This window comes from Ixodes scapularis, unplaced genomic scaffold (genome assembly GCF_016920785.2).
Source record: "Ixodes scapularis isolate PalLabHiFi unplaced genomic scaffold, ASM1692078v2 PGA_scaffold13__105_contigs__length_92229423, whole genome shotgun sequence".
NCBI lineage: Eukaryota > Metazoa > Arthropoda > Arachnida > Ixodida > Ixodidae > Ixodes > Ixodes scapularis.
The window spans coordinates 50,204,149-50,229,297 of record NW_024609839.1 but is presented as its reverse complement, the minus strand read 5'-3'; the positions used below and the strand labels follow the sequence as shown (position 1 = coordinate 50,229,297).

The 25,149-nt window shown below is 47.5% G+C and overlaps 2 protein-coding genes across 2 annotated transcripts in view; both read right to left on the bottom strand.

Moving 5' to 3' along the window:
* The window catches only part of LOC8026772 (cadherin-related tumor suppressor), a 148,342-nt gene extending 139,786 nt beyond the window's left edge, over positions 1–8,556 (bottom strand). Inside the window, exon 1 of the mRNA XM_042289631.1 lies at positions 8,120–8,556. Coding sequence (XP_042145565.1) covers positions 8,120–8,556 — 437 coding nt within the window. The remainder of the gene's footprint in view (positions 1–8,119) is intronic.
* Positions 8,557–23,945: 15,389 nt separating this feature from the next.
* Positions 23,946–24,827, bottom strand: LOC121835438. The gene has a single exon (XM_042289630.1). The coding sequence runs from the start codon at positions 24,825–24,827 to the stop codon at positions 23,946–23,948; it is 882 nt and encodes a 293-aa protein (XP_042145564.1).
* Positions 24,828–25,149: the final 322 nt, after the last annotated feature.

Below are 25,149 nucleotides of genomic sequence, written 5' to 3'. Positions count from 1 at the left end.
GACTTTAAAACTGCAGAGGGAACACAACCAATAAAACAACACTTAAAAAAAACTTCACGAGGAAAGTTTAGTGAATTGGCCGACGGATCGTGACGAATATATATTTTCCCGCGTCACGTTCGCCGAGCCATTTAAATACACGGTGAAGACAGCACCCATGTGAGGGTCACCCACCTGTTTTTAAACTCTATGTTTCAAGTAGAAAGAAGCACACTGTATATATATTTTCCTATCTCGTCAAGATAGAAAAACTCTTGACGAGATGACGAATGGTTGAGCGTGCGTGTGTGAACGTAGCCCAGCTCAAAGCACGGGGAGCGAAAGCTCACGCTAGAACCCAGGGGTCCTGGGTCCAATCCCCGCGACCAGGACGTTCGTGATTTATATCACAATTTATAATTTAAATCACACCGGTCTTACTGTGATGATTTAAATCGAACCTCTTGCGCAGAAAAAAATATCCGAATTATGTTTTTTTATTTACTGTGTGTCTATCATTTGATGCTTTCTATCTGCGTTTGTTTTGTATAAATATATATAAAAAAAAACAAGAAAAATAAATTTAAAACAGGTTGAATACGGACAAATCTTTGGAGCAAATCAGAGTGCTGAGCTTTTTTTCAACATTCCACTTCATTTGTCAGTTACGTAACATCCTACAGCAAACAAATCAAAATGCGAAAGAAAAATTATATACAGCTTTTTATTTAAATAAAGAGATACGCTGATTTCGTTACAGTATGGTGCATCAATGAATCAACAAAAAAGTTATTTAAACTGCACTTAGAAAGTCTAAATATATAGTAATTCATTTTTCAGTATTGTTTTCAGTGATCGGACGGTTTGATCAATCAGTCTGTCATGTTTAAAAATACAAGCAGTGATAAAAAAAAATAAAAAAAACGCCTTTTTCTAACTACAGTGATTTAAACCTAATTATTACACTTTGACTAAACGAAATCTGATTTCAATCCAATAAATCGATTGCTTAATAGCACGATTATTATCACATGGACGACCAATGGACAAACGCGTGAATGACAATACCCACGTTTGTCCTGGTTGTCAGGATGGGCACGATAATAACAAAAACGAGTTACATCTTGTTACGTGACGTTATCAACAGTCACACGCGCGCAAATAATTTCCCCAGCACTCATGTGCCATCGCCATGAGCACGCACATCCGTTCATTAATTAAACTTTCTTTTTTCCCCCGTTTATTCTGCTTTGCGTTTACATACATTAGCGACAACTTTTTTTTTTTTTCTAGAATTTTACGTTTATATTGTCCGAAGACCATTGTGTTCTGTGGTAAATTGTCACGATCCGTTCTCTTCACTCTTTTTTTTACAGTATTTTGCTTTTGGCGTTTCTCTGTTTTACTTTTTCCATCGTTTTTTGTTATTTTTCTTGAAGATGAATACCCCACCCCCGTCTTTCAAAGTCAGTGGCCGCAGACTCTGGAAGAATTCGGCGTTCGTGGTCTAGCCCACATAATTAGTCGGGATGTCATTGGTCCGCTTTCGCTTCCGTTTGCATCGTTTAACGTTCCTCCGTCCATTCTTCGACAGACGGGGGGGACTCAGGGATGATGACCGAACGTTCGTGAGTACTGGTCGTAACAATCGGGACGAACGCCATGTCCTCTTCGCGTCGTTTGCTTGATCGTTTATTCTCGCCTTCTTTCTTTCGTTGCTTGACGCTAATCAAGCAGTGGACTTATCAGGGTCAAGGGGAAAGCTTAAGCTACTTCAGCCCAAAGAAACATCGTAAGAACTGGTCTTTCGCATACGGTGCGGGTCAACCTCGAGCGGCGAACACAAAAATTCTGACTCGTACACGTCAAGCTTCTGAGACCGGAAAGTCCGTTCGCAGGAGTCACGCACACGTGGTCACGTGAGCACGCTTCAACGGAAGCATTGCACGCTAAATTTAGCGGGAAACCATGTCCGGTCCGTCAGTGACCTCACGAAATATCCGTGTCGTTTTGTCTATCCGCTACTTTACATCTGTCCATGACGTTACACGAATTCACGAAGTTACACATATTCGTGACGTTATATCTTTCCGTGACGTTAAATCTATCCGTGACATCATATAACTGTCCGTGACGTTACATACAGTATATCCGTGATCTTCCAACGATCATCTGTTCTGTCCGTGACGTTAAATATGTCTGTGACGTACATCTCTCCTTGAAGTTATATATCTCGCACCGTTTTACCTGTTGCATCTACCCGGGGCTTTTACGTCTATCCATGACATTACAAATGCCAGTAACGTTAGATCCGTCCGTGACGTTATATCTCCTTTAAAGATCACCCCCCCCCCCCCCAACCCCCCGAAAAAAAAAATATATATATATATATATACATATAAACGTATTACACGGTCGGTGCCGTGAAATTCTATCCTCTAGCATTCTGTGGTGTATACGTATGAAAATACATAAACCTCGCGTTTCCTTAGCCTGGCAGACAACACATTATACGTTACCGGTGCCCATGGGAACCTCCAGATAAAGAGAGGTAGCGCCTGTTTGCATTTTTCACCTGGTCACTTCAAGCGAACTCCGTTTCGGCTTTGGACGAACCGCGGCGCACACTACGAGACATATCCTAACCAATCAAGCGCTGCAATCGTATCACGTGATATGCACCCCGAGCGTCGCTGCCCGGCTCCCGAAGGTCATGTGACGCTCGCAGACATTAAATGAGCTTCAATAGCCAGTAGTGTTGTCTGCTGTGCATCGTAAAAATAAAATTGTTTTCTGGGCTTTTTTTTTTTTTTTTTTTTTTTTTTTTTTACACAGCGGGAGGTTTTCAGTTTTACTGGCCGCCTGATGTCTCCGTTGTAAACGCAAAATTTAGCCAGTGCAGTATCGCTGCTAAGCGGGTGTCTCTAACGTGCATTACGCAGTATAGACGCAGTACGTTGCAACTCCAGAAATGCGAGCTCACAAACGCGAGTACCTCGTGTTATTCGACGCTCTCATCTTCTGCCAGATGCGCTCTGTATGGAACGCGTCCGAGGGGGAGCATGGTGGGAAGTCAGTGCATCGCTGGGAAGAAGTCAGTCTGTTTACACATTGGGGTCGAACCAGCGAGAGCCAAGCGGCGCGGGGATTCCAACACCTGGCGCCATTGAGGCGCGACGGAAGGCCGGCGGCTCGGGCATCGGATTTCCTCCAAGACAGGCAGTGCCGAGAAAAAGGAGAGGGAGCCGCCAGCCAGACGGCCAAGCTCAGAGTCCGCGATAGTCGGTGCGGTGTCTTTGGTAATATGGCTGCTATACCATCGCTTGTTTACGTCGAACTATATGCTCGATACGTTTTTAATCTTACGATGAACCTCAGGTCACCTGACAATCACGTTGGACCGTGTTCGATGAATTTGTATCGTCCTCTGCAGGTTCATCGTAAGGTTAAGTGACTGGACAAACCAAGTCAATTCAGAGAGCAAGTCGTCTGCTTCATGCACAAGAGCTGCGTGACGTTAGAAACACGTCAAACTCTGATTGGTTCATATTGAAAGATAGTGGGTAGATTTCAAAGCAAGCTGCCTTAAGGCCTACCCACTATCCTTCATTCAGAACCAATCACAGCTGGACATTCTGACGTCACCTCAACCTCTGCAAAAGAAGCAGACGAACTTGTGGTCCGGATATGCTCCTTCGTTTGACCATCCAGATGAATCACCTTTTCCCCCCTCCTCCCTGCATCATAATTTACATTTTGTGATCACCGAAGTCACTGACAGGATGACAACGCCAGGGAGGTTTTTCGGTTCTCCCGAGCTTTCCGCCTTCGACAACGCTTTGGCGTATCGCGCGAGCCTCGAAAGTGCACACGCAACCAAAGCACGACGGAAGGCACTCCGTCGTTCTCATTCTGCCGATGACCCTTATAACCTTGACAACGTCAGACAGTGGACTGTTAGTCTGCCTTGAAGTGACGTCTGGTGTCGCCGTTGCAGACGAGACATTTTACCTGTCTAGTATACTACACGCTGACACGGGGTATTCGATGCGCATCACGCAGGAGTGGTTATGTATACGATCGCACACCAGTACGATGCTTATTCGGACGGAAACGGGCAAGGGCGGAAATATCGAACCGAAGAATGTTTCCTGGGCTCTCTTTTGCGGCTTCAGCTCTCGCTCAGCTTCATGACGGTTAATGCGGGATAGGCGTAGAAACGACTGTGCAGCGTCGTGTCTGTAAATACTAGATAGCGTATACAGACGTCACGCGTCTGTATACCTGGCCTTCGTATTGGCTGAAACATGATCACACGATTCGCAAAATGCCTTCACGAGACCTCGGAGACGACGGACTTTTCTTGACGTACGTTGTGCACAATTCGCCACCAAACTCGCAGTTGTTACTGGGCGAAATGTAGGGATCATTAGACGCCCACACTCACTGGCAGGTGGCGTTAGATTTGAATTTTGTGATGTTCAGCAGGTCTCGCGCACCGCGGCACACGGCTGCCGAATAACAAGAAAAGCTTGGGATGGTTTGTTGCGTAAGGTTTCCTAAATGGAAACAGGAGATCGTGACCAGAAAAACTTTTAAGCTTCACAAGGCTTCCGTACTCGAAACAAGCTCCGAAGAAAAAGTTATATAACTTTCTCCACGGCTCGTTTTATAGCTTGTTTTTTGGCCTCGTTCCATGGACCGTTACTTCAGAAATCTAAAAGTAAAAAGAAAGAAAAGAAAGAGAAATAGACAAGAACGCGTGGCTTGACGCCAAGAAAACAGACGCACGCACGTAATGCTTTGTTTCTTCAAGTTCATCGCTCGTTTCAGCGTGGCGCAATTCCTTTCGGCATTGAAATGTGTCACCCGCAAGTGCAGTATCGCATCTTGTAGAGAAAAACAAAACCGATCGTGTTTTAAGGTCCAATCAGGTAATCGCTCAACTTATGATCGCATAAAATATTGTCAATATCACGGTTAGATTTTTTTTTTTTTTTTTTTTTGCTGCGTATTTAATGCGTTTTGTGGCGTACGGCGTGTTTCACTCGTCGCAATATTCTTCCTGACCGGACTGAGAAGAATCCAAGGCGTTTCTGAACGGCGCGCATGCCGTGAAAGAAAAGCGAATGAAATTATCATAATCGAAGTGCTTTTATCTCGTGTCCTCGAATGCCTCGCTCCGAGTTTTCTTTTTTTCTTTTTTAGATTATAGAAGTTGCGTGACGAGTTTTTTTCTTTCTTCTTCTCTTTTTTGACAATGATTTTGCGCTTTGGCAATGGTAACACTGCTTGTTTGCCGTATCAGGTGACATGTTTTGCGGGCGTCGATATTAGTGACGAAACATTCGGAGGGGAGTAACTTTGTATTTATTGGATTCAGATCTTTGGTGCATATAAAATTATATCCAAGCTCGGGATAGGCCAGGTGGGTTAACACGCGTCCCAGTGATACAAACCATTCGCCAAAACGTCGATTTTCTCAAATGAACACTGTTGGTTAAAACGTGGTTCGCTTACGCGACATGGACACAACCAGATCCGGGGGACTGAGTGAAGCATCTGTGCAAGCGCAGTTCCGACAACAGCGCCACGCCAGTGACGTCACGTTCCTGCTCACGATTCCTGCTACGTGATTGGTTCTTTGGTGTTCTTATTATCAAATGCTGCCGTCTCATTGGCTGCGGAGAGATAATGAGACGCTTCCAACTCGCCATGCCCTTTGTTTCTTAATTGCATAATCTTTTTTAGCTGGATAACTTTTCATTTTTTAGAATAGGTCTTTGTGAAACAGAGTTTAAAAGAAGTTTAACTTCGTCGAGATTTTGCAGAGAGTTCGAAGAGTTCCCTGAACCAGTAGAATCTCAGGGTTCGCCAAGAGTCTGCGTGCGACATCTATATATAGTTATGACCGTTCAAGCGGATTGACGCACATAGCTTGTGTCGACATAAAAATAAAACAAAACAAGATATGATCAGATCATCAAAAAAGCGGAACCGACGTTTCGTCAAACGGAAGAGCATAGGAGCGGCAAAACCAGATCAGGCTCATCAACGCCTCTAGAATGGATCGAGCTTCTCGCACCCTCTCACCCACTCGAGAGTTGTGCTGCGTGACTCGATGATCAAGGACGTTCCAACCATGGGACAAGGGTTGCTCCTGTCGGACGCTCCAAATGGCCGGATAACTACGGTCTCCTGAGTCCTGACATCTTTAAAGATATAAGGGTCGGAGGAAGGACGGGTTCTGTCGCCCTTCCAGCGACATGAACCCTTTGTCCTTTGTAGTGTCTCAAGTGGATGCCCAAAATTCCCGCGACGTCTCTGGATCTAGGACAGCTCGAAGACATCTATGTCACTCTAGCTCTCAGTGACCACGGTGACCCACTAGAGAGGGAGCTCAACGAGGAGCATTATTTATACTTTCTGCCTTCAGCACAGGTCTGGTCCTATGAAGTGTCTTGAAAACCCCGATGCCAATCTGAGCCGCTGAGGAACCGTGGTCAGTCAGTGGTTAGAGAGGGATGTTTGTCAAGCAAGTGCAGGCAAGGCGCTGTCCTCACTGGTGCCTGGACCGCGAATGCATGCAGCCGCAACACCTGACCAAGGCATCTCAGGCTGCATTTAGGACCACTGAAAGACTTTTATGTGTCTCCGAAGCTTTTTCGGTAATCGCAGTAAGCGCTTGGTTAGGAATCTCAGGAAAGAGCACCCAGTGTTCAGCATTCAGCGCAGGCTGCTGTTTTTGGCGGTTTCTTGAAGACCCGTGTGACGCTCTGAACCTCTTAGTGACCGTATTTTGTGACCAGATTAGTATCTTTGGAAAGCCAACGCAAGGTCGCTGTCGTTTGTAATGTCTCGACTGTGCGTAGAGGCTCGAAGCTCCCGCGAAACGAGAGCAATGTATCTCGCTCTGGACTTAAGGCTATTGGAAGATTTCTATGCCATTCTGAAGCTCTCAGTGACCATGGTGTCACTTGTAAAATAGAAAAGTCAGAGAGGAGCACTCAGATGCCCTGCCGCCAACATGAAACAACTGTCCTTTGCTGTGTCTTGACTGGGCGTACATGCTGGATGACTATCTGATCAACGTGCCACAAATGTCAGGAGATCGAGCAAACATTGCTTGCCACCCATGAGTACGAGCATGGCAGTGTGGTACGTTCATGTATAGCAGTAACAGGACCTTGTATACCTGTTTGATTGAATTGGGATGTATGAGAATATTCAGTGCAGTGTCATGAAGCAATGCCACTTATAGTCGTTGACAGATGTTAAGAATATGTCGAGGCACCGCTGCCAGCACGCGCTTCTTGCCTTCCCACAGGTTTTGGCTGTGCGTGCGACTAGTGCTTTCAAAGGTGGAAGCTCGCTCGAGGAGGAGCACCCTGTGGGCTCTTAACTTGTGACGAAGCATAAGCAAAATTTTTTGTTTTTAAACAATAGCATGAGAAAATTAGGCACGTTTTGTTATATCATTGGATACATTTTCAGAGTGATAGAAAAACACACGGGTTGTTACGTGCATGAATAAAGAACGGTTTTAGGTGTACGTAGGGCACCATACTCGGACGTCACATGACATAGCAATATACTTTACACAATTTTGTGCAAACAATTCTGTGTAAGATGCAACGACTGAGTGGCGTAGAGTGATAGGCGCGCCGGTACGAACCTTAGTAGATTTTTTTTAAACTTTAAATGTCATTCAAATTTATAAACATAATTAAATGACAAAGAATGAATGTATAATTCTGATTAATCCGACAGTGTAGACTGCGAACGAGGTGCATACGAGCGAGAACTTGTCTCTACGACACGATTATTACGACAGATGCATGATATGATACCATCTCCTAATAAATTGAACTCATGCATGTGGGCATACGTGGTGGTCGTGATTGACTTTTGAGCATGTGCAGGAGAGACAAAATGTCATGTGCAGTCACGCGTCACTTGACAAAATGGTAGCGGACCTTGTGACAGACATGTGTAAACAACAACGCCCCCTGGATACCCTAATAAATGCTCGGATCGTGAAGTGTCATGGCTCAATTGCCTGGCGCACGGCAGCACGCAGACATGCCATAACATGACAATCGCATGTGAAAGTGACATGTCTTAAAATAGTGAGTCTTACCTGGCGTCCTCATTGCCGGCCACGATTCGATAGTCGGTGCTGAGGCCGTTGGATCCGGCGTCTCCGTCACTCGCCGTGTCCAAGATCACCCTGGTGCCCACGTTGGCCTCTTCAGAGAAGGCGACAGCGAGGCTAGCCTCCGGGAACACGGGAGCGTTGTCGTTCACGTCCAACACACGCAGCCTCACTTCGATCGGGTACGTGGGCTGGCTACTTAACACCACCAGGTCGAAACGATCACTCGCGAGCGACTCCCTGTCGATCACCACCGCCGTCCTGATGGCCCCGGACACCGGGTCCAACGTTAACTCGGCAGGCGGTTCGTTGAAGCGGTACGTGAAGTTGTCCCTGGTCGGGATGTGGCCCACCAGCGTCCCCACCGGCTTCCCTTCTTCCAGTTCCAGGAGCACGCGCGTGTCCGGTTGTCTGGACTGCATGGGCACCAGCGGGCCACGGTCGGAGCCGCGACGCAGCGCGGACTCCGCGGCCTCCGCGCCGTCGCATTCGGGTAGGAGGAGTAACATCAGGAGCAGGGGAAACGACATCGTCCACGGCGGCCGCCGCCGAGAGCGGGGCGGCCTGCCGTCGTCGTCGACACTGCTCCCCGTCGAAGACTTCATGATGCTGGTCGTTGCCGTGTCTCGCGGTCGTCAGGCGTCATCCTCCGGGCTCCTGGGCGGAGAGCCGGGGTCCTGCTAGGGGCTGTTGTACCAGGCCCTGAGCCCTCATCTTGGCACTGCGTTCTTGGCTCACCACCGTTCGCGGGTCGTCGTCGTCGGCGGCGGCGGCGTGCTAGCTTGCCTCACTCGCTCGCTGTCGAAGAGGGGGGAGCGCGCGAGAACGAAAAACCTGCTCCAGCGAGACTGCATTCCAGAGGCAGGCCAGCAGCAGGCAGGGGGAAGGGACCTGTGACGTCACGGACCCTCCGAGAGGGTCCCCCCGACCGAAAACGTAGAGGGGGGGGGGGGGTCCTCCTTCCCCTCTGCTCTCAGCGGGATGGCAGCTCGACTAAGCAGCACCACCAGCAAGCGGCAGCAGCACCGCCCGCGGATGAAGGCGCTGGAATGCGCTGCTGCCGGCCGCCTGTGTGTGTGTGTGCCCCTCCTGGAGAGAGAGTTCTGCAGAGCGGTGGGCTGTGAGTGTGCCGCTCCCTTGGAAAAGAGCGCGCCTGTTGTACTGTTGTTGTTGTTCTCGTTGCTTCTTTTTTTCCCCCGGTGCTCTCTTCTTCTCTGGCAGGCACAGGTCTCGCCCGCCTGCGGGCTGCTTGCTGCTGTGGCCGTCGGCCTGCCGTGCGAGCACCTGGGCCCGTCGGCGTTCTTCCAGAGGGCCCTTCGGTGCGGGTCCGCTGGATTACCTGGAAAGCCGGAATGGGGAACCGTATAGAACGTGGCGCCGAGGGGGCAGGGGGTTAAAGGAAGAGGGAGGGGGTTGACACGCCGCTTGGCTTTCCTGCAAGGCTCAGGAAGGCTGCTACTGTTGTTCTGGTTTCTTTTTTCTTTTTTTTTGAAAGAGGGTGGGAGGATGGAATTGAGTGGCTTTTGTGCGAGAAAATTGCCACCGTTTTTTCGTATTTTTTTTTTAAATGTTGTTCACTAACCAGAGGCGGGACCGTGTCCTTTGTAGCCACGACACAACGACAAGGAACCACCTCTTGCCCATCTCTTCTTTCATCCGGACACTTTCCGACCACCATGAGAGAAACCGTAGGTTGGGTGGGGAGGGGCACAACACCACTGGCAACGTTAATGACAATTTGTCAGACACCTTTTTTTTTTTTTTGGGGGGGGGGGGGGGGGGTTGGTTCCATAACATACTCGAACGTACCTTCTCAGATACCCCCCCCCCCCCCCCCCCCCCCAAACCCGATATATATTTTCCTCCTCTTTGTAGTTTCGCGTTTTTGTCCCTTTCATTTTGTCTTACAATCGTTGTTTCTATTGATTGCATAAACCCCAAGTCATGCTGCTTATACATCATGCAAGAAGACACGTAGTTTCTCCGCAGACTGACAGAATTATCTGCGGAGGCTTTTGAAGTATCTTTGAGGCACGCTTGCCTCGGACACTTCTGGAGACATTTTCTGAACGACTAGTGCCAGAGGACCGCCATACAAGGAAGGAAGACGCACTGTCTTTTGTATGGTGTATCGTTAGCGCTGCCAGGAAACGTGTTCAGCCAGCCTGTACCTTGGATGGCAATTTTAAGACGCTGTCCTACATATATCGCGCGGCACCACCTTGCGTGTTGTCTTCCCTGCCAGACACGTGCATTGCGGGGATAAAAGGAAAGGTCTCTTTTTCCTTCGGGTGATTCGCCGGGAAACTGAATGAATGGACGTCCGACCGTTTTCCGGCAACTTCGAGTGGATGCTTTCGCGCCTTGCCTTCGACATGACTCCTCTTTAGAAAATTGCCTCCAGCTCTAATATCTATAGCGTAGCACGTCGCAGAAAGCGGACCGCTACAAACAAACGAAGGAATTTCAGCAAATGACAATGTCCCGAATGACATTATGACTCGAAGATGCGATGTGTACAACAACACTACACTTTTAAAACCTCTCCGTGTCGCGGCGCAGTCCACGTTCCAGGGTCAGTACGTTTTCACTTTTCATCCGACCTACACTCGTAAGAGACCTGGAGCGTCAACTTTTCCGCAAAGCACCCGGGACAGCCGATAGCTGGAGGCTGTCACAAAGTGGGACTAAAGCTTCCTTCCTCGTGTGCGCGTGGACATGACGGCTGGGGACTGCCACGAAAAGTAGAGAAACAGGCAGTCAGTTCAAGTCAAATCGTTTGACCGAAGCATACAGCATTGTTCGTTTTTCTCTTCGAGCGCACTCTGTGCGCAACAGGGGGAGCTCGGCCAACGGCAAAGCTCGTAATATGTTGAGACCTCTAAAAAGCAGCCAGTGCGCTGTTGTGCCACCGAGCGTGTCAAAACACATTCTTAGCGTCGTCGTTCGACGAATGGAACCAATCGAAGAAAGTTCGAGCGAAGTGCGCATGTGCCGAAATTGAAAATAGGTTACCGCCGCCACCTGTGGTAGGGGGCGCGCAATATTTATCGCGTCTATTGTTCGAGATGAATAAACAAATTAAATCATTAAAATGTATATGTTTGTTTTTATATTGCCCAAATTAATGAAGCAGACTATTATCGGAATTATTTTTTCCCCAAGATTTTGCGATGTATGCGTAGAAGAAGGGTGACAGTGTTCAAAAATCAATCTCCAGGTAGGGTGCCTCGAGCGCGTCTCCGATTGGTGTGTTCATTGCGTCCTCAAAAGTTGTCCCTAGATCTCCGCCCGATGACCACATAGAAGTATCGTGCTGTCGCCGGCCGCGATCCTGGCGGCGTTGCAACAGCTGTGGTGTGTGTGGCAGATGCCTGTTCTGCTGCAGGTCGCTCTCCAGATTGACAGACCACGGAAGCTTCGGCAGCCAGGGGTTGGGACGCCGTGACGACAGCGACACTCGCGTCTGCTCGGGCTTTTGGCCGGAGCTTCTTGCATAACCGCCAGGATCGCGACATTCGACCGTATGACACTCCGGCTTTTGTGGCGTCATTTCTTGCCACTTCGCAATCTCGGGGTGGACAAACGTCCGCGACGTCCCTAATTACAACTGGGGATTGTTGCGAACGTGCCCAGGTTCGAGGTCAACCAGTTTCGTCTTTTACGAAACTCTAATGTCAAGTCCAACAGAAGTTCGACTCAAGTTTATTTACAAACGATGGTCGCAAACCTGCCCAGGTTTGAGGTCGACCAGTTTCGACTTTCAGGAACTTCTAATGCCAGGTTCGACAGAAGTTCGACTTTTATCAGCATACGCGAAAATTCAAAACGAGTTGACGCCACCTGGCGGAGCAAAAGCGCAATATTTGTTAGGTACACTTTTTAAATATTTTCTCATTATTTATTTATTTTTAAATACTGCGACTCCGTCGGGCCTATGACACGAGTGGAGGAAAGAATTGTACAAAACAGAACATAATGAAACAAGGATACAAAAAAAAAAAAAAGAATATAAGTCATGACTGCGAAACTACAACATTCAAAATAATGATTTTTGCTTTTATATTGTTCACGCATTGGTAATGATTTCATGAAATATAAAACATATTATACTTTATGCACTATTTCTTTCCCAAAAATGGAGGTTTTGCATAGGTCAGAGGGGCCAGAGCACACCGTCCCTAAGTCCAATTTTGTCGACTTTGCTAAAAATTCGTGGGTTCGCCCAACCAGTCGAACCCCGATGTTTGACGTCGAACCCCCAAGTGGCATAAAAAAAGAGCGACATCTCTAATTACAGCCCTAGGGGAAGGAACAAAAGTAGCCCAATCGAGAGGTTATAACGACAGGACGGCAGGTAAAACACGCCTCGCTGCTAGACCCACGTCGCCTCGTTAATTGGAGAAGAGTCCGCGCACAGGCGAACGCGCAACCCTTACACGGCCACCGATGAAGAACGGAGAGAGAGAGAACACGTCCCCTTTATTGCAGTCGCAGCCCATCAATTACGATTGTTCGACCCACTCAGGCTTCGCCCCGGCATCTTTATGCGAATGTCGGCTTCGCTCGAGTCGCTCCCCGGGGTCGACCTCAGCGACACCGCGTGTCTGCCGACCTTTCATGCATGTCGGATTGTGTCCCCGCGAGATAGCGTCACCTGCCCACTTTCGTTGCGTGGCCTTGCGTCGCCGCTGTCGCGTAACAATCGAGCCAGCGCCGTCGACGCGCGAGGAGGCCTGCCGCGCGCCGGACCCCCTCGTCTTCGGCACACAACAGACACGCGAACACGCGCTTTTCGGCGTGAACGCGTCTTTTTTCGGCGGGGGGAAGTGACGTGGTGGTCGTAGTCGAAATCTTGGACGATAGAGAGAGCTTTAACTCGCCTTTAAAACGGCGGTATTCGCGCGAGCGAGAAATCCCGGGGACTTTTTTTTTTTTTTTTCTTTATTTGATTTGCGGATAACTTTTCCGCATAGGGGGCAGAGATAAAGGCGTAATGCCTGACAGAGCCTCTGCCCCCTATAGTTCAGCATAATACATGAAAAAAATGCATGCAATACAGCAAAAATAAAACTAGAATAAAACAAACAGAAAGTATCAAGAAACTTGAACAGCGTATGGCGCAATGGCCATGAATAATCTGAACTAACAGCATCAAATAATATTGAACGGATAAATGAAAATAACAGAAATAACTACAGCATATGTCATAACACAAAATTCACTTGAAACTATCATGAAACTAGTACGAAAGAACTAATATCGGGAAATTGAGTAAAAAATAAACTATACTGAAAGTGCCACAAAAACTGAACAATATGTATATACACACGCATTTACATACTCATATATACATGCATACATATGCACTGTAAACAAAGAGACATAGACATTGAAATGCACTCACTTGTGGAAAATTTGGTCTAGAAAAATATAAAAAGGCAGAAAAAGCTTTTTAGCATTTACAGTGTCAGAAATAAGATCAAATAATTACAAAATAGTACAAAATAAGCTTTGAAGTGCGTATCGTTAGTATAAAAGGTCTCAAGTTGATGAAAAAGCAATACCACTACCCACCAGGAATCTTCTGCATTCATTTTTGAATTTATAAAAAGGTTTGTCAAAGTCTATGTTTATATCGTTTCTATTTAAAGTTTTTGATACCTGAAAAGTTATTGTTTGCCTGCCATAGTTAGTCCTGATAGCAGGCATCTTTCGCTTTGGGTCTCGAAAGGTGTACACACTCAAGCTGTCTGTTGGTGTAATGTATAATTTGTTCATATAAATCCATTGCAGGAGTTTGAAGTAGTATACCTGGTCTGCTTTCAGCATATTATATTTTATGAAGAGTGGTTGTGTACGTAGATTTCTTTTATCCCCTTTAAAATTTTCGCACATACGTAATATTTTTTTCTGCAAGATTACTAGCTTATTATAGTTCGAAGCTGTAGTTGTTCCCCAAATTAAGATTCCATAGCTGATTTTCGAGTAAAATAGGGAATAATATAATGTTTGTTTCAGCCAGATGGGTAGAAGGTTTTGTATTTTATATATGCTACCAGTAACGCGTGATAATTCTGCTTTCAGTTTGTTAATATGAGTATTCCATGAGAGGTCCTCTGTGAACCATACGCCTAGAAATTTTTGTTCCACCACTTGTTCCAGCAAGGTACCTTCAAACAATATGTTGATACAGCTACAGTCTCGCCTATTGGCCGGTTTAAAAATAACATACTTGGTTTTACTAGTATTTAGGCTTAAACGATTGATTTGTAACCATGTTGATAGTTTTAATAGGTAAGTATTAGCTGACAGTTCCAAGCACTTTTTTGTCACTCCCGTAAAAAACACATTAGTATCATCGGCATACATTATTAGCTCGGGGGAGTCTGGAATTTTAGTTATATCATTGATATACAAGAGGAATAGCAGAGGGCCTAAAATAGAGCCCTGTGGTACACCACACTGTATCCTCATTTTTTTAGATGACTGATCATTTATAGATACATATTGGTAACGGTCAGTAAGATACGTTTTAATCAACCTTAACGCAACTCCTCGAACCCCATAGTTTTCTAGCTTTTTCAATAAAATACTGTGTTGTACAGTATCGAATGCTTTTCTTAAATCTAAACATAAACCAAGCGTGAACAATTTGTTTTCAATATTTTCAACAATTTGATCTTTTATGTCAAGTAACGCTAGTTCCGCAGACTTTTTTTTCTGAAATCCATATTGTTCCGGCGTTATTATTTGATGTTTTTGAAGGAAGGAGGTTAGCCTATCATTTATAACCCGCTCGAAAATTTTTGAGAATGCTGGGAGAACAGAGATTGGTCTGTAATTATTAATTAAATTCTCTCCGCCTCCCTTGTAAACGGGAGTAATTTTGGCTATTTTTAATTCATCAGGGAAGTCTCCAGACTGGAGCATATTATTAACTATATGTGATAAAACAGGACTAATTATGCTCGTTGTGTACTTAATCGGTAAAGCCTTGATTTCATCATCTCCAGCAGCGACATCATTTTCTAAACTTCTTATAATTTTATCAATTTCGAATGGTGTTGTTGGAGCAAGCATGATTGATCCTAGCTGATATCTTTCAAATGTACAGTCACCCGCAATGCTATCATTTCCCGCGTACGATCCAATACTAATAAAATGCTGATTCATTGCATCTGCGAGTTCTTTTCCAGCGACAGTTACATTATCTATTACGATTTCCTTCACAGTGCAACGCTGCTTTCTGGTGATTAGATTGTTTATCGTGTCCCAAACTTTTCTGTGGTCATCCTGTACACGCTGAAACTGAGCTTGAAAGTAATCACATTTCGCCTTCTTCAGGTCTCTGTTCAATTCGTTTCTGAATTTTTTGAACTCGGCCAATAAGCGAGGATCACGAGTTTTAATGAATGCATGGTATTTACTGTTCTTTTCTTTTATTTTTTTATAAAGATATCTAGTTACCCAAGGCTTTCTTAACTTTTTTCTTTTTGTTTTTTTCTCCCGTAGAGGAAAGGCTGCGTCATAACATCGTTTGTATTTAATCAGGAAGTTTCTATAAGCCAGCGTGGGGTTGCACTCATCGTACACGTCGTCCCAACTTTGTTGCTCTATTATGGAGCCAAAACGTCTCAGTGTTTCGTCGTTTATTGAACGGTGCCAGAATTTTTCTATGTCACGATTTTGTTCCTTGATTGAAGAAGACCCAACGCAAAAAATAGGCAAATGGTCACTGATATCGTATAAAATTACGCCAGCTGTAGCATGACAACTATCTGTGATGCAGACGTCGAGGGACGTTGCCGTGTCAGCAGTCACCCTGGTTGGCAGTGTTTACCCCGGGGCGTGAAACACGCGGCGAAAACATCAGGCTTCTGCGGTGCGGCGCACTAACGTCAACTCCGCGGCTTTTTTTATTTTCCTTTGCGGAGGGGGCGGGGGGTACTTGGACGGTTTTTTGGCCGTTATAGTCCGGACGCTGTCTCGCGTACTGCGTGTCCCAGCAAGTTCCGCGTAGGAGAGGACCATAACTTTGCTTACGCTTCATCATTCACTAAACGAACACTCTGGATCGCGGGTAAGTAATGAACGCTTGGCATGCGCTGCGGGAAAGTAGACCTATGCGCATTTTTTAAGGTACAGTTCATTAGCAAAAGAGAAAAAAAAAAAAAAAAAAAGCTCGAAATCCAAACCATTTTTTTGAAAGCGTGTTTTTTTTTTGTTTTTTTTTTTTTGAGCGTAGTGTAGTCGAAGAGCGAAGTGTCCGCAACCGTCCACGACAAATCATTCGCTCGCGCCGCACTCCGTTTGCGCTTACGATGGACTCCAGTGAAGTGTACGGGCCATCCTGCAGCCAGTCCGGTTCTGCGAAAGTCTCACGTGACAACGCGCTCGGCGCGTCACTGCGGCCCTTCCGAAAGTCACGTGGCGCTGCCACGAAATTGGACCGGCTCCGATTGGTTCACAAGTGTCCACCGCCGTCCAACGTACGGTGACACGGAGCGCAGCGCGAGCGCTCGTCGCGTCCTCTGCGTAGCCTTCGCTTGACCTCGTGGCAATGCACGCAGAGTTTAGCCTCCGCCTAAACTAATAGTGCCGTGAGTCGCTCATCAGTTAGGGCAGTGCCCACCGGGAATACTCCCACGCCGCGCGTTGATTGGTTCCCAGGGTTCGTCGCACAGCCTCCCAACCGGTTCCACCGTGCCCGGCTTGTGCGCGAGTGCAGCGAGAGCGATCGAAGGACCGCTTCGTCGTAGTTCTTCGCTGGGTCGCGCCAACAAGCACATGCGTGCCTCTCCTCCGCTGGAGCCACGGAGCCGCCTGCGTTGTCGCCTTGTAAACATGTTCGTTCGATAAGGAACGGAAACCTCCCTCTGGTGGCAACTCGCTCTTTCGTGCGGCCTTATCGTCTTGAAGACTGGAAACGAAGCGCTTTTTTTGCGTTTTTTTATTGTTTGTTATGGCGGGTGGTATATATTCTGAAGCTTGGGAGTGGCAATTATCTATAGACAGGCGGTTGGAAAGTTTTCGCCGGCGGCGGTTATCGGCCGTTTCCATAATCGCCTTCTGCGTGCTGCTACATTTGTCCACTGGTTTGCGAAAAAGACATATTACGAGCATGCGCTCTAATTTTTTTTTTATTTGAAAAAGGAGGTATTGCGTATGCGTCTACAGTTCAGTGACTCGGTTGTTTTTCGTAGGAATGATAAGGGATGGAAAGGTGTGCCACGGTGGAAAGTGAAATCGAAGCCAAAATAAATAGTTGACCAACAGGCCGACATTAGGTCAGAGTGAAGCCGCGTACTCCACTAAAACCGGCTTTAAAGATGCGACCAGCTGCTCTCTAGCGGGCGCCAAGCGGGTTAGCTTTTAGTCGAGCAACACTGGTGCAGAACCCTCGTGACGTCACGTCACGGTGGAGCTGTGGCTGATTGGTTGTACCCAACGTTACTAAAACACTCAGTTGGGAAACTCACCCTCAAAACCTTTGTCGCTGGCGTCCACCGAGACCGAGCTAAATACGATAACAGCGCCACCCTTCAGCGACGAGTTGAAACATAAAAGTTGCTTTACATAACTACTGCGAGACGGCCCTGCGAGATGGCGCCACCGGCCCTTGCCCGACTCGACGTACAGCGGTGCAGTTCCGGGAGTGGACGCTGCGGGAGAAATGGCGGCGTTGCGATCGCCATTAGTTCGGTCCTCGAGTACGAATCGGAGCCACTTTTTTAAAGCAGGCTCCATGGCAGTTTCCCAACTGAGTGGTTCTAGTAACGTTGGTTGTACCGCAGTACCCTTGTGACGCCACGTCGCAGCCGTATTGCTGATGAGCAGTGTTGCCATCCCTATGATAGACAGTTTCGGTATCGCCGTAGACACCCAAAACCAAACTTTGAGCCGTGATATTTATAAAACTACACAAAATATTGAGAGAAAAAAAAATATATCCTTTGTAATTCAGGGACACTGCTTTAGCTGAGAACAGTTGTAATCCCAAATTCAGAAATATTGATCGGAGTTGTCCTTTAAGCTGAGAGTACGGTGGGAGCAACGTGCCAACCGGACCAATCAGACGCCTCCCTTTTATCGCATCTCCGCGCGTGTGTATATGGCCGGGAGCGCGATGACTTGGCGAAACAAAGGTGTATAACTGGTCTAATGAGGACGTAGCTTCCACCGCAGTCTCAGCTTAGAAATGAACTGAGTGTAGCGGGGAAATGACGGGGCTATTCATTTCGTTCAGAAAAAAGTCATCTTGGAAATTTTGAAGAAAACAAATTGTTCTTGGAGCGTTCATAGACTATAGACTTCATAAAGGCTTCTGATTGCCTCAATCCAGGGGTGGACCGAGAACTCCATTTGGGGGGGGGGGGGGGGGGGGGGCGGGAGACCTTGTAAGGATACTATCCTTCCATTTTTTTTTGTGCACCGGGGGGGTCCACCCATGTCAAATTGCCCTCCGAGAAGGGGGGGGGGGAGAGGGGGTCGACCTCGTTTGGGGGGGGGGGGAGGGAAAGGCGCCCCCCCCCCCCCCCCCCTCTTGGATCCGCCACTGCCTCAATCATGAAATTTTACTAGCGAAATTGGATACATGTGGGATTCGAGGGCATGCTTTGCAGTTAGTGAAGTTTCAAGTTCGAAACGTATTCTTACTGGTGTTCCACAGGGATGTATTTTAGGTCTTTTTCTTTTCAATATTTTGCGCTAATGATATTGTGAGTATTAACTCTGATGCAACATTTTACAACTAGGCCGACGAAACTAGTTTGCTTTTTTCAGCTGAAAATGTCGATGTGCTATTTGACATGGCAAATCAGGCGATATCTGCATTAGCAATTTGGAGTCATTTAGTTCACTACAAGTCAATGTCGAAAAAACAAAAGAAATGCTCTTTCGCCCAAAACATAAGCTAGTCACAGTTACAAGAGATATCGTTTTAAACTCCTAAAAAATAATGATTGTAAACTCTTCCAAACTCTTAAGCGTCATTTTTACTGAGAATATGTCATAGGACAGTCATGTCAACTACCTTATTTATAAGCTGTCACAAGTAGTATAGACGTGATCAACCGCCACTGGTGCATGTTACCAGCAAAGGTAAAATTAATGATATACAATTCGTTATATTACTCCCACATAAACTACTGTAATTTAGTCTAGGGTACGCACTACAACGTCAACGAATCTAGAAAAAATACACTTATTGCAAAAAGAAGAAGCGTTTAGGGCTATAGAAGACGTTCCATTTGATTTATACACAGCTAGTTTATTTAAGCAGTTTCGTGTTATCAATATACATGCTCTGTTTAGCTATAGACTTCTCACTAGTCCAAAACTAGAACAAATTAGGGGTGCAAACTTTTTGATAAACCTTATAGAGCTCTCTGAAAATATTCAAGCGTGTCCTACCCGTCGTGCGGAATGTTGGGAGGTGGCCACTGCAAGAACGAACTATGGCACACAAATGCTTAAACATAGTATCCCAAAAATACTTAACTTACCTGAAGATAAAACATTTGGAATTCAGTATACATTGCCTCTTAGAGAAATTTGAATAATTTTTTCCACAAATGAATCTGAGTATGAAATAAACTTTTGGGGTCTCATAACTTCTGTTTACAAATGGGTCACTTTCCTGTTATAGCCGATGATAGAATATATTATGGTCGAAACACGCTTTGTTAAATTGTGGTAATCAAGGTTGGCGAATGTTTTTTTTTGTTTCGTCGACTTGTCAAGGATTTGTCAAACTGTGTCGTACAGCTTTTTTCCTTGATTGCCACCATCAACGTACGATAGAAATAAACTCTTTATTATTAATTTTTGTCAAAAGCACGTAATTCTGATCAGTGCTCAAGGTGTGCTTGAGTGCAGCGCCACTCGTTGCTTAAAGCGTAGTTGTTTTTACTGTTCATTTAATATTACTTACATCACTGACATTTTTTTATATTATCACCATGTGTTCGTTTTATTACGCTCGCTTTGGTTTGATTGAACTGTGTATTTTAGTGAGGATAGTTTGTTATACTTGGCCTTGAAATTGCGATCCTTCACCCCACAAGTGCTTCGAAATATCCGTTCTCTATATATTTGAGATCTGGTTCCGCATCCCATCAAATAAACATGAATGAAGGAATATTGCCTATTTTATTTATTCGCTCCCCCTTAGCTCCATGCCCCGTGCAAAACCGACTGCGTGTGCAGGGAGCCAGTGGGTCCCCGGGGGGGGGGGGGGGGGGGGGGTTTGGGGGGCCCCCGCTGCCTACTCCACTGCTAGCGGTTGTACAGCACTGACTATACATTGCCCATCTACAGCGAGTGACTCTTCGCAACTTTGAAATGGCTGACCAACTACACGCTGTATAAATATCCACACAACCCCAATTATTTTGTGATACCCAGAAACCCAATATAACTTTTAGGTATTTGGATTTTTGAACAAACCATCTACCTGGACAGGTTATTGGAAACCTTAAATCTAGTCTGAAAACCTGAAATCCAGATAGAATCCAATAACATTTATTGTAGTGACCAAGCAGAGACAGCAGCTCCAACAACAAGAAGGTTTATTTCAAGCGATAGCGCGGCTTAAATAGTTCAGCGCCGATGCTTATCGACGCTTAAGAGAAGGAAAGAGAAGGAAAGGCGCACGCTCGCCTGCCCGTTCTGCACGTCACCGCACGACGTCACTTGTCACGATATCACACCGCCGGCTTGTCGCTGGTCCTGCGCGTCACCGCACGACGTCACTTGGCACGATATCACATCCCTCCCCCCTAGTCATCTATGCCGTATCGGTGCACCGGGCGACGCTGGCGGGAAGAACGCCTCAATACGGGAGTCTCGACCGCAGGTGACCTCGCCCCCAGACTTGACGGGCCCGGAAGGGAAACCCCGGCCTCCAGAGGGCCAGGCTCCGAACCGGGCGTTCCCGGAAGGGCAAACGAAGCTGTTGTCCCGCCGGTTGGAGTTGTTGGTTCCCAGGCCCTTCGCACGTGGTTCCGGTGGCGTCGATGGATACTCCCGTCGGATGTCTGGACCTCGTACATGACGTGACCCCGACGCCGTAGCACACGAGCAGCCAACCACTTCGGACCTTGGCGAAAATTCCTTGCGTAGACAGAGTCACCGCACTGAAAGCTTTGTTCTGGAGGCTGCCGTTTGCACTCCACGTCCATCGCATCGGGGTGAAGTTTTGACAGGCCCGAGCGCAGGTTCCTGCCCAGCATAAGCTCAGCTGGGGTCTTGCCGGACTCCGAGTGTGGCGTGGAATGTTGCTTGAACAAGAAGCGAGACACCTTGCACGCTAGAGAGCCTTGCCTCTGCTTTCTCAGTGCACACTTTAGCTCCCGAACCATGCGTTCTGCTCTCCCATTACTCGCGGGGTGGTAGGGAGCAGTATACATGTACTCAATGCCGTTCAACTTCAAAAAGGACTGCATGTCCCGGCTGGTAAACGCCGTGCCATTATCTGAAACAATCAAATCTGGCAGTCCGTATGTTGCAAACATCTTACGCAGCCGCTCGATCACTGCAGATGAGTGCATTGACGTCATTATTTCCACCTCCGCCCAGTTTGAGAAAGCATCAACTGCGACTAGGAAAACCGCACCATCGACAGGACCCGCAAAATCGATATGCACTCGGCTCCATGCTCGCTCCGGTTTCGTCCAGAAATGCGTAGGCGCTTTCGGCTCACTTTGCCGGTTTTCCTGGCACGCCTTGCAGTGCCGCACAAATTCTTCGATCTGCGCATCCATCTTCGGCCACCAAACGTAGGACCTCGCGATAGCTTTCATTGCCGTCACTCCCGGGTGATTAGCATGTATCAAGATGAGGACACGTTTTTGCAGCACCTCAGGGATTACCACGCGGTTTCCCCAAACCACACAGTCACGATGCACGGACAGTTCGTTCTGCCTTATCTCGTACGCACCGTAGTCTTTCGGTACCCCTTCTTTTGGCCAGCCGTCGATGATCCATTTCCTTACTTCCGATAGCCGACTGTCTTGCGACGTGCAGCCAGCAACTTCTGCGGCGGTGACTGGCGGGTACTCAGCGGCTTCGAAAAGCAATACGTCGCCCGGCGTTTCTGCTTCCAACCGAAATGCTGGAACCGGAAGCCTGCTCAAGCAGTCAGCGTTCGCATGGTCCTGAGTTTTGCGGTAGTCAAGCTGGTATTCGTAGGCCGACAGCATTAGGCTCCATCGTAGCATGCGTGGTGACAGAACATCCGGTATTTGTTTCTCTCGCCGAAATATTCCTAGCAGCGGTTTGTGGTCCGTAAGAATAACAAATTTTCGCCCGGCTAGGTACTGATGAAAGTGACGCACTCCAAACACCACGGCTAATGCTTCTCGGTCTATTTGAGCATAATTCCGCTCAGCCTTTGTTAACGTCCTTGACGCATAGGCAATGGGTTGCTCCTTTGCCGTCTCGTCACAGTGAGCGAGTACAGCACCCACACCCACCGGAGACGCATCACAGGAGAGTATCAACGGAGCACTTTCGTTAAAATGAACAAGCAAGGACTGCGATGTTAACAATTTTTTTAAGCCTTCAAACGCCCGTTGGTGCTCTTCGTCCCATTTCCAGGTAGCATTGTCATCAAGTAAACGGTGCAGCTTCTCGGCTATTTCGGATCTGCCCCGCAAAAAAATGTTGTAAAAATTCACCATACCCAAGAAGGACTGGAGTTCCTTCTTGTTAGTTGGGGACGGGGCTTTATGGATGGCCTCGACTTTCACCTCGGAAGGGTAGATGCCACACTTATCGATGCGATGACCCAGGAACTCGAGGCTTTCCTGAAACAACTCGCATTTGTTTGCTTGCACTCTGAGTCCAGCCTTATCTAGGCGTTCGAATACATCCGTGAGCATGCGTTCATGCTCCTTGGCCGTTTCGCTAACCACCAGGATATCGTCCAGGTACACAGCTATTTTAGGTAGCCCAGCAAGGATAGTGTCCATTGCCCTTTGAAACAGTCCTGGTGCCACAGATACGCCGTACGGTAGGCGGCGAACTTTGTAGAGCCCTTGTACGGTGTTTATCGTGAGCAGTTCGGCAGTTGTATCGTCGACCACAAGCTGCTGGTACGCCTGTGCCAGATCAAGCTTCGAGAAGAACCGCCCCTTTCCTAGCTTAGCGAAAAGCTCCTTGCTGGTGGGTAGAGGATACACATTGCTCTTTACTGCCTGGTTAACTGTGCTTCTATAGTCTCCGCAGATTCTAAGCGAGCCATCCTTTTTTCGCACCACAACAATGGGTGTTGCCCATTCGGAGTATTGGGTTGGCTCCAATATTCCTAACTGCACAAGCCTATTGAGCTCGGTCAGAACATCTTCTTTCAGCGCAAAAGGAATGTTCCGGCATTTCAGGAACTTTGGCAGGGCGCCGTCCTTCAGCTCGATGTGAATGGGCGGTAAAAACGCGCCAGGCAGAGACCCGCTGAACACCTGCGGAAATCGGGCAGCGAAAATCTCTCGGCTCCTGCTGACGGAATGAAGACCCATTACTTCTATCTTCAAAGGTCCGAACCAATCGCGGCCAAGCAAAGTGTTCCCGTCGTTCTTGACCACCAGCAGCGGCAACTCGGAATTTTGACCCTTGAACTTCACTGGCACCACGGCTTTTCCCAAAATCTCGATACCCTCTTTCGTCCAGGTGACCAACTGCGTGTCTGGCTCTTCCAGTTTTCCCCGCTTTGACACCACTAGTTTTTTAAACTCCCTCTGGCTGATAATAGATCGCGCAGCCCCAGAATCCACTTCCATTTTCACGTTCTCTCCGCCAATCTCGACCTCAACTATACGTACTTCGGTACAGCGCTTGCTACTTGGCCGATGCTGAATAGGCTGTCGTACTCGGTTCCTGTGTCACCCGTAGTCTGAGCAAGCTGATCCTGTGCTTGCGTCTTATTTGCTTTGCACGCTCTTTCTATGTGTCCTTTTCCTGAACACTTGAAGCACTTTGCATTTTTGAACCTGCACCGCACAGCTGCGTGGTTGCCTAAACACCGAAAGCAACGCCGCTCACCTTGCTCCCAGGTCCCCGCGACCCGTTGGCTTTCGTGGTTTTCCGAGTTCGGCATTTTAGCTCGCGAGCCTACTTCCGCGGTCATTTCTACCTGAGCTTCCGCTTCTCGTCGTCTTTCGCTTATAGCTTGGTGCTGCTTAGCTGTAGTCTCTGCCGTGACTGCGAGATCGTACGCTGCTTCGAAAGTCAGTTTCTTTTCTGCCAGGAGCCGTTGTTGTGCGACTCCGTCGGCTATTCCGAAAACCAGCCGGTCGCGCAGCATTTCAGTAAGCGGAAACTTATCCCCGCCGAACCCACAGTTTCCAGCTAACCTTCGCAACGCAGTGACGTAGTCGGCCACAGACTCGCCAAATTCCTGGTCCCGTTTCGAAAACACGTACCTCGAATACAGCTCGGACGGCTTTGGCTGAATGTGGTTCTGTACGGTGTCGATGAGGACCTGGTATTCCACGTTCGGCGGTCGTAGGGGCTTGACGAGCGTCGATATCAGGGAGTACGCTTCCTGCCCGCAGCAACTCAGCAGCACCGCCCTCTTGTCCACGGCCTCCAACACCTTGTTGACGGCACAGTACAGTTCGATGCGCTCGACGTATTCTTCCCATGTCGAATTTCCATGAACGTCAAACTCCGAAATGCGGCCACCCAACGCCATCACGCCTGTTTCCAGCGGCCCGCACGGGCCAGACCGTGCCTCGTCGCCAATGTAGTGACCAAGCAGAGACAGCAGCTCCAACAACAAGAAGGTTTATTTCAAGCGATAGCGCGGCTTAAATAGTTCAGCGCCGATGCTTATCGACGCTTAAGAGAAGGAAAGAGAAGGAAAAGCGCACGCTCGCCTGCCCGTTCTGCACGTCACCGCACGACGTCACTTGTCACGATATCACACCGCCGGCTTGTCGCTGGTCCTGCGCGTCACCGCACGACGTCACTTGGCACGATATCACATTTATCGTTCCGTAATCCAGGTAGCGATA

Coding starts and splice junctions, on each gene's coding strand:
- LOC121835438 (XM_042289630.1), bottom strand. CDS start 24,827: ATGGCGTTGGGTGGCCGCATTTCGGAGTTTGACGTTCATGGAAATTCG.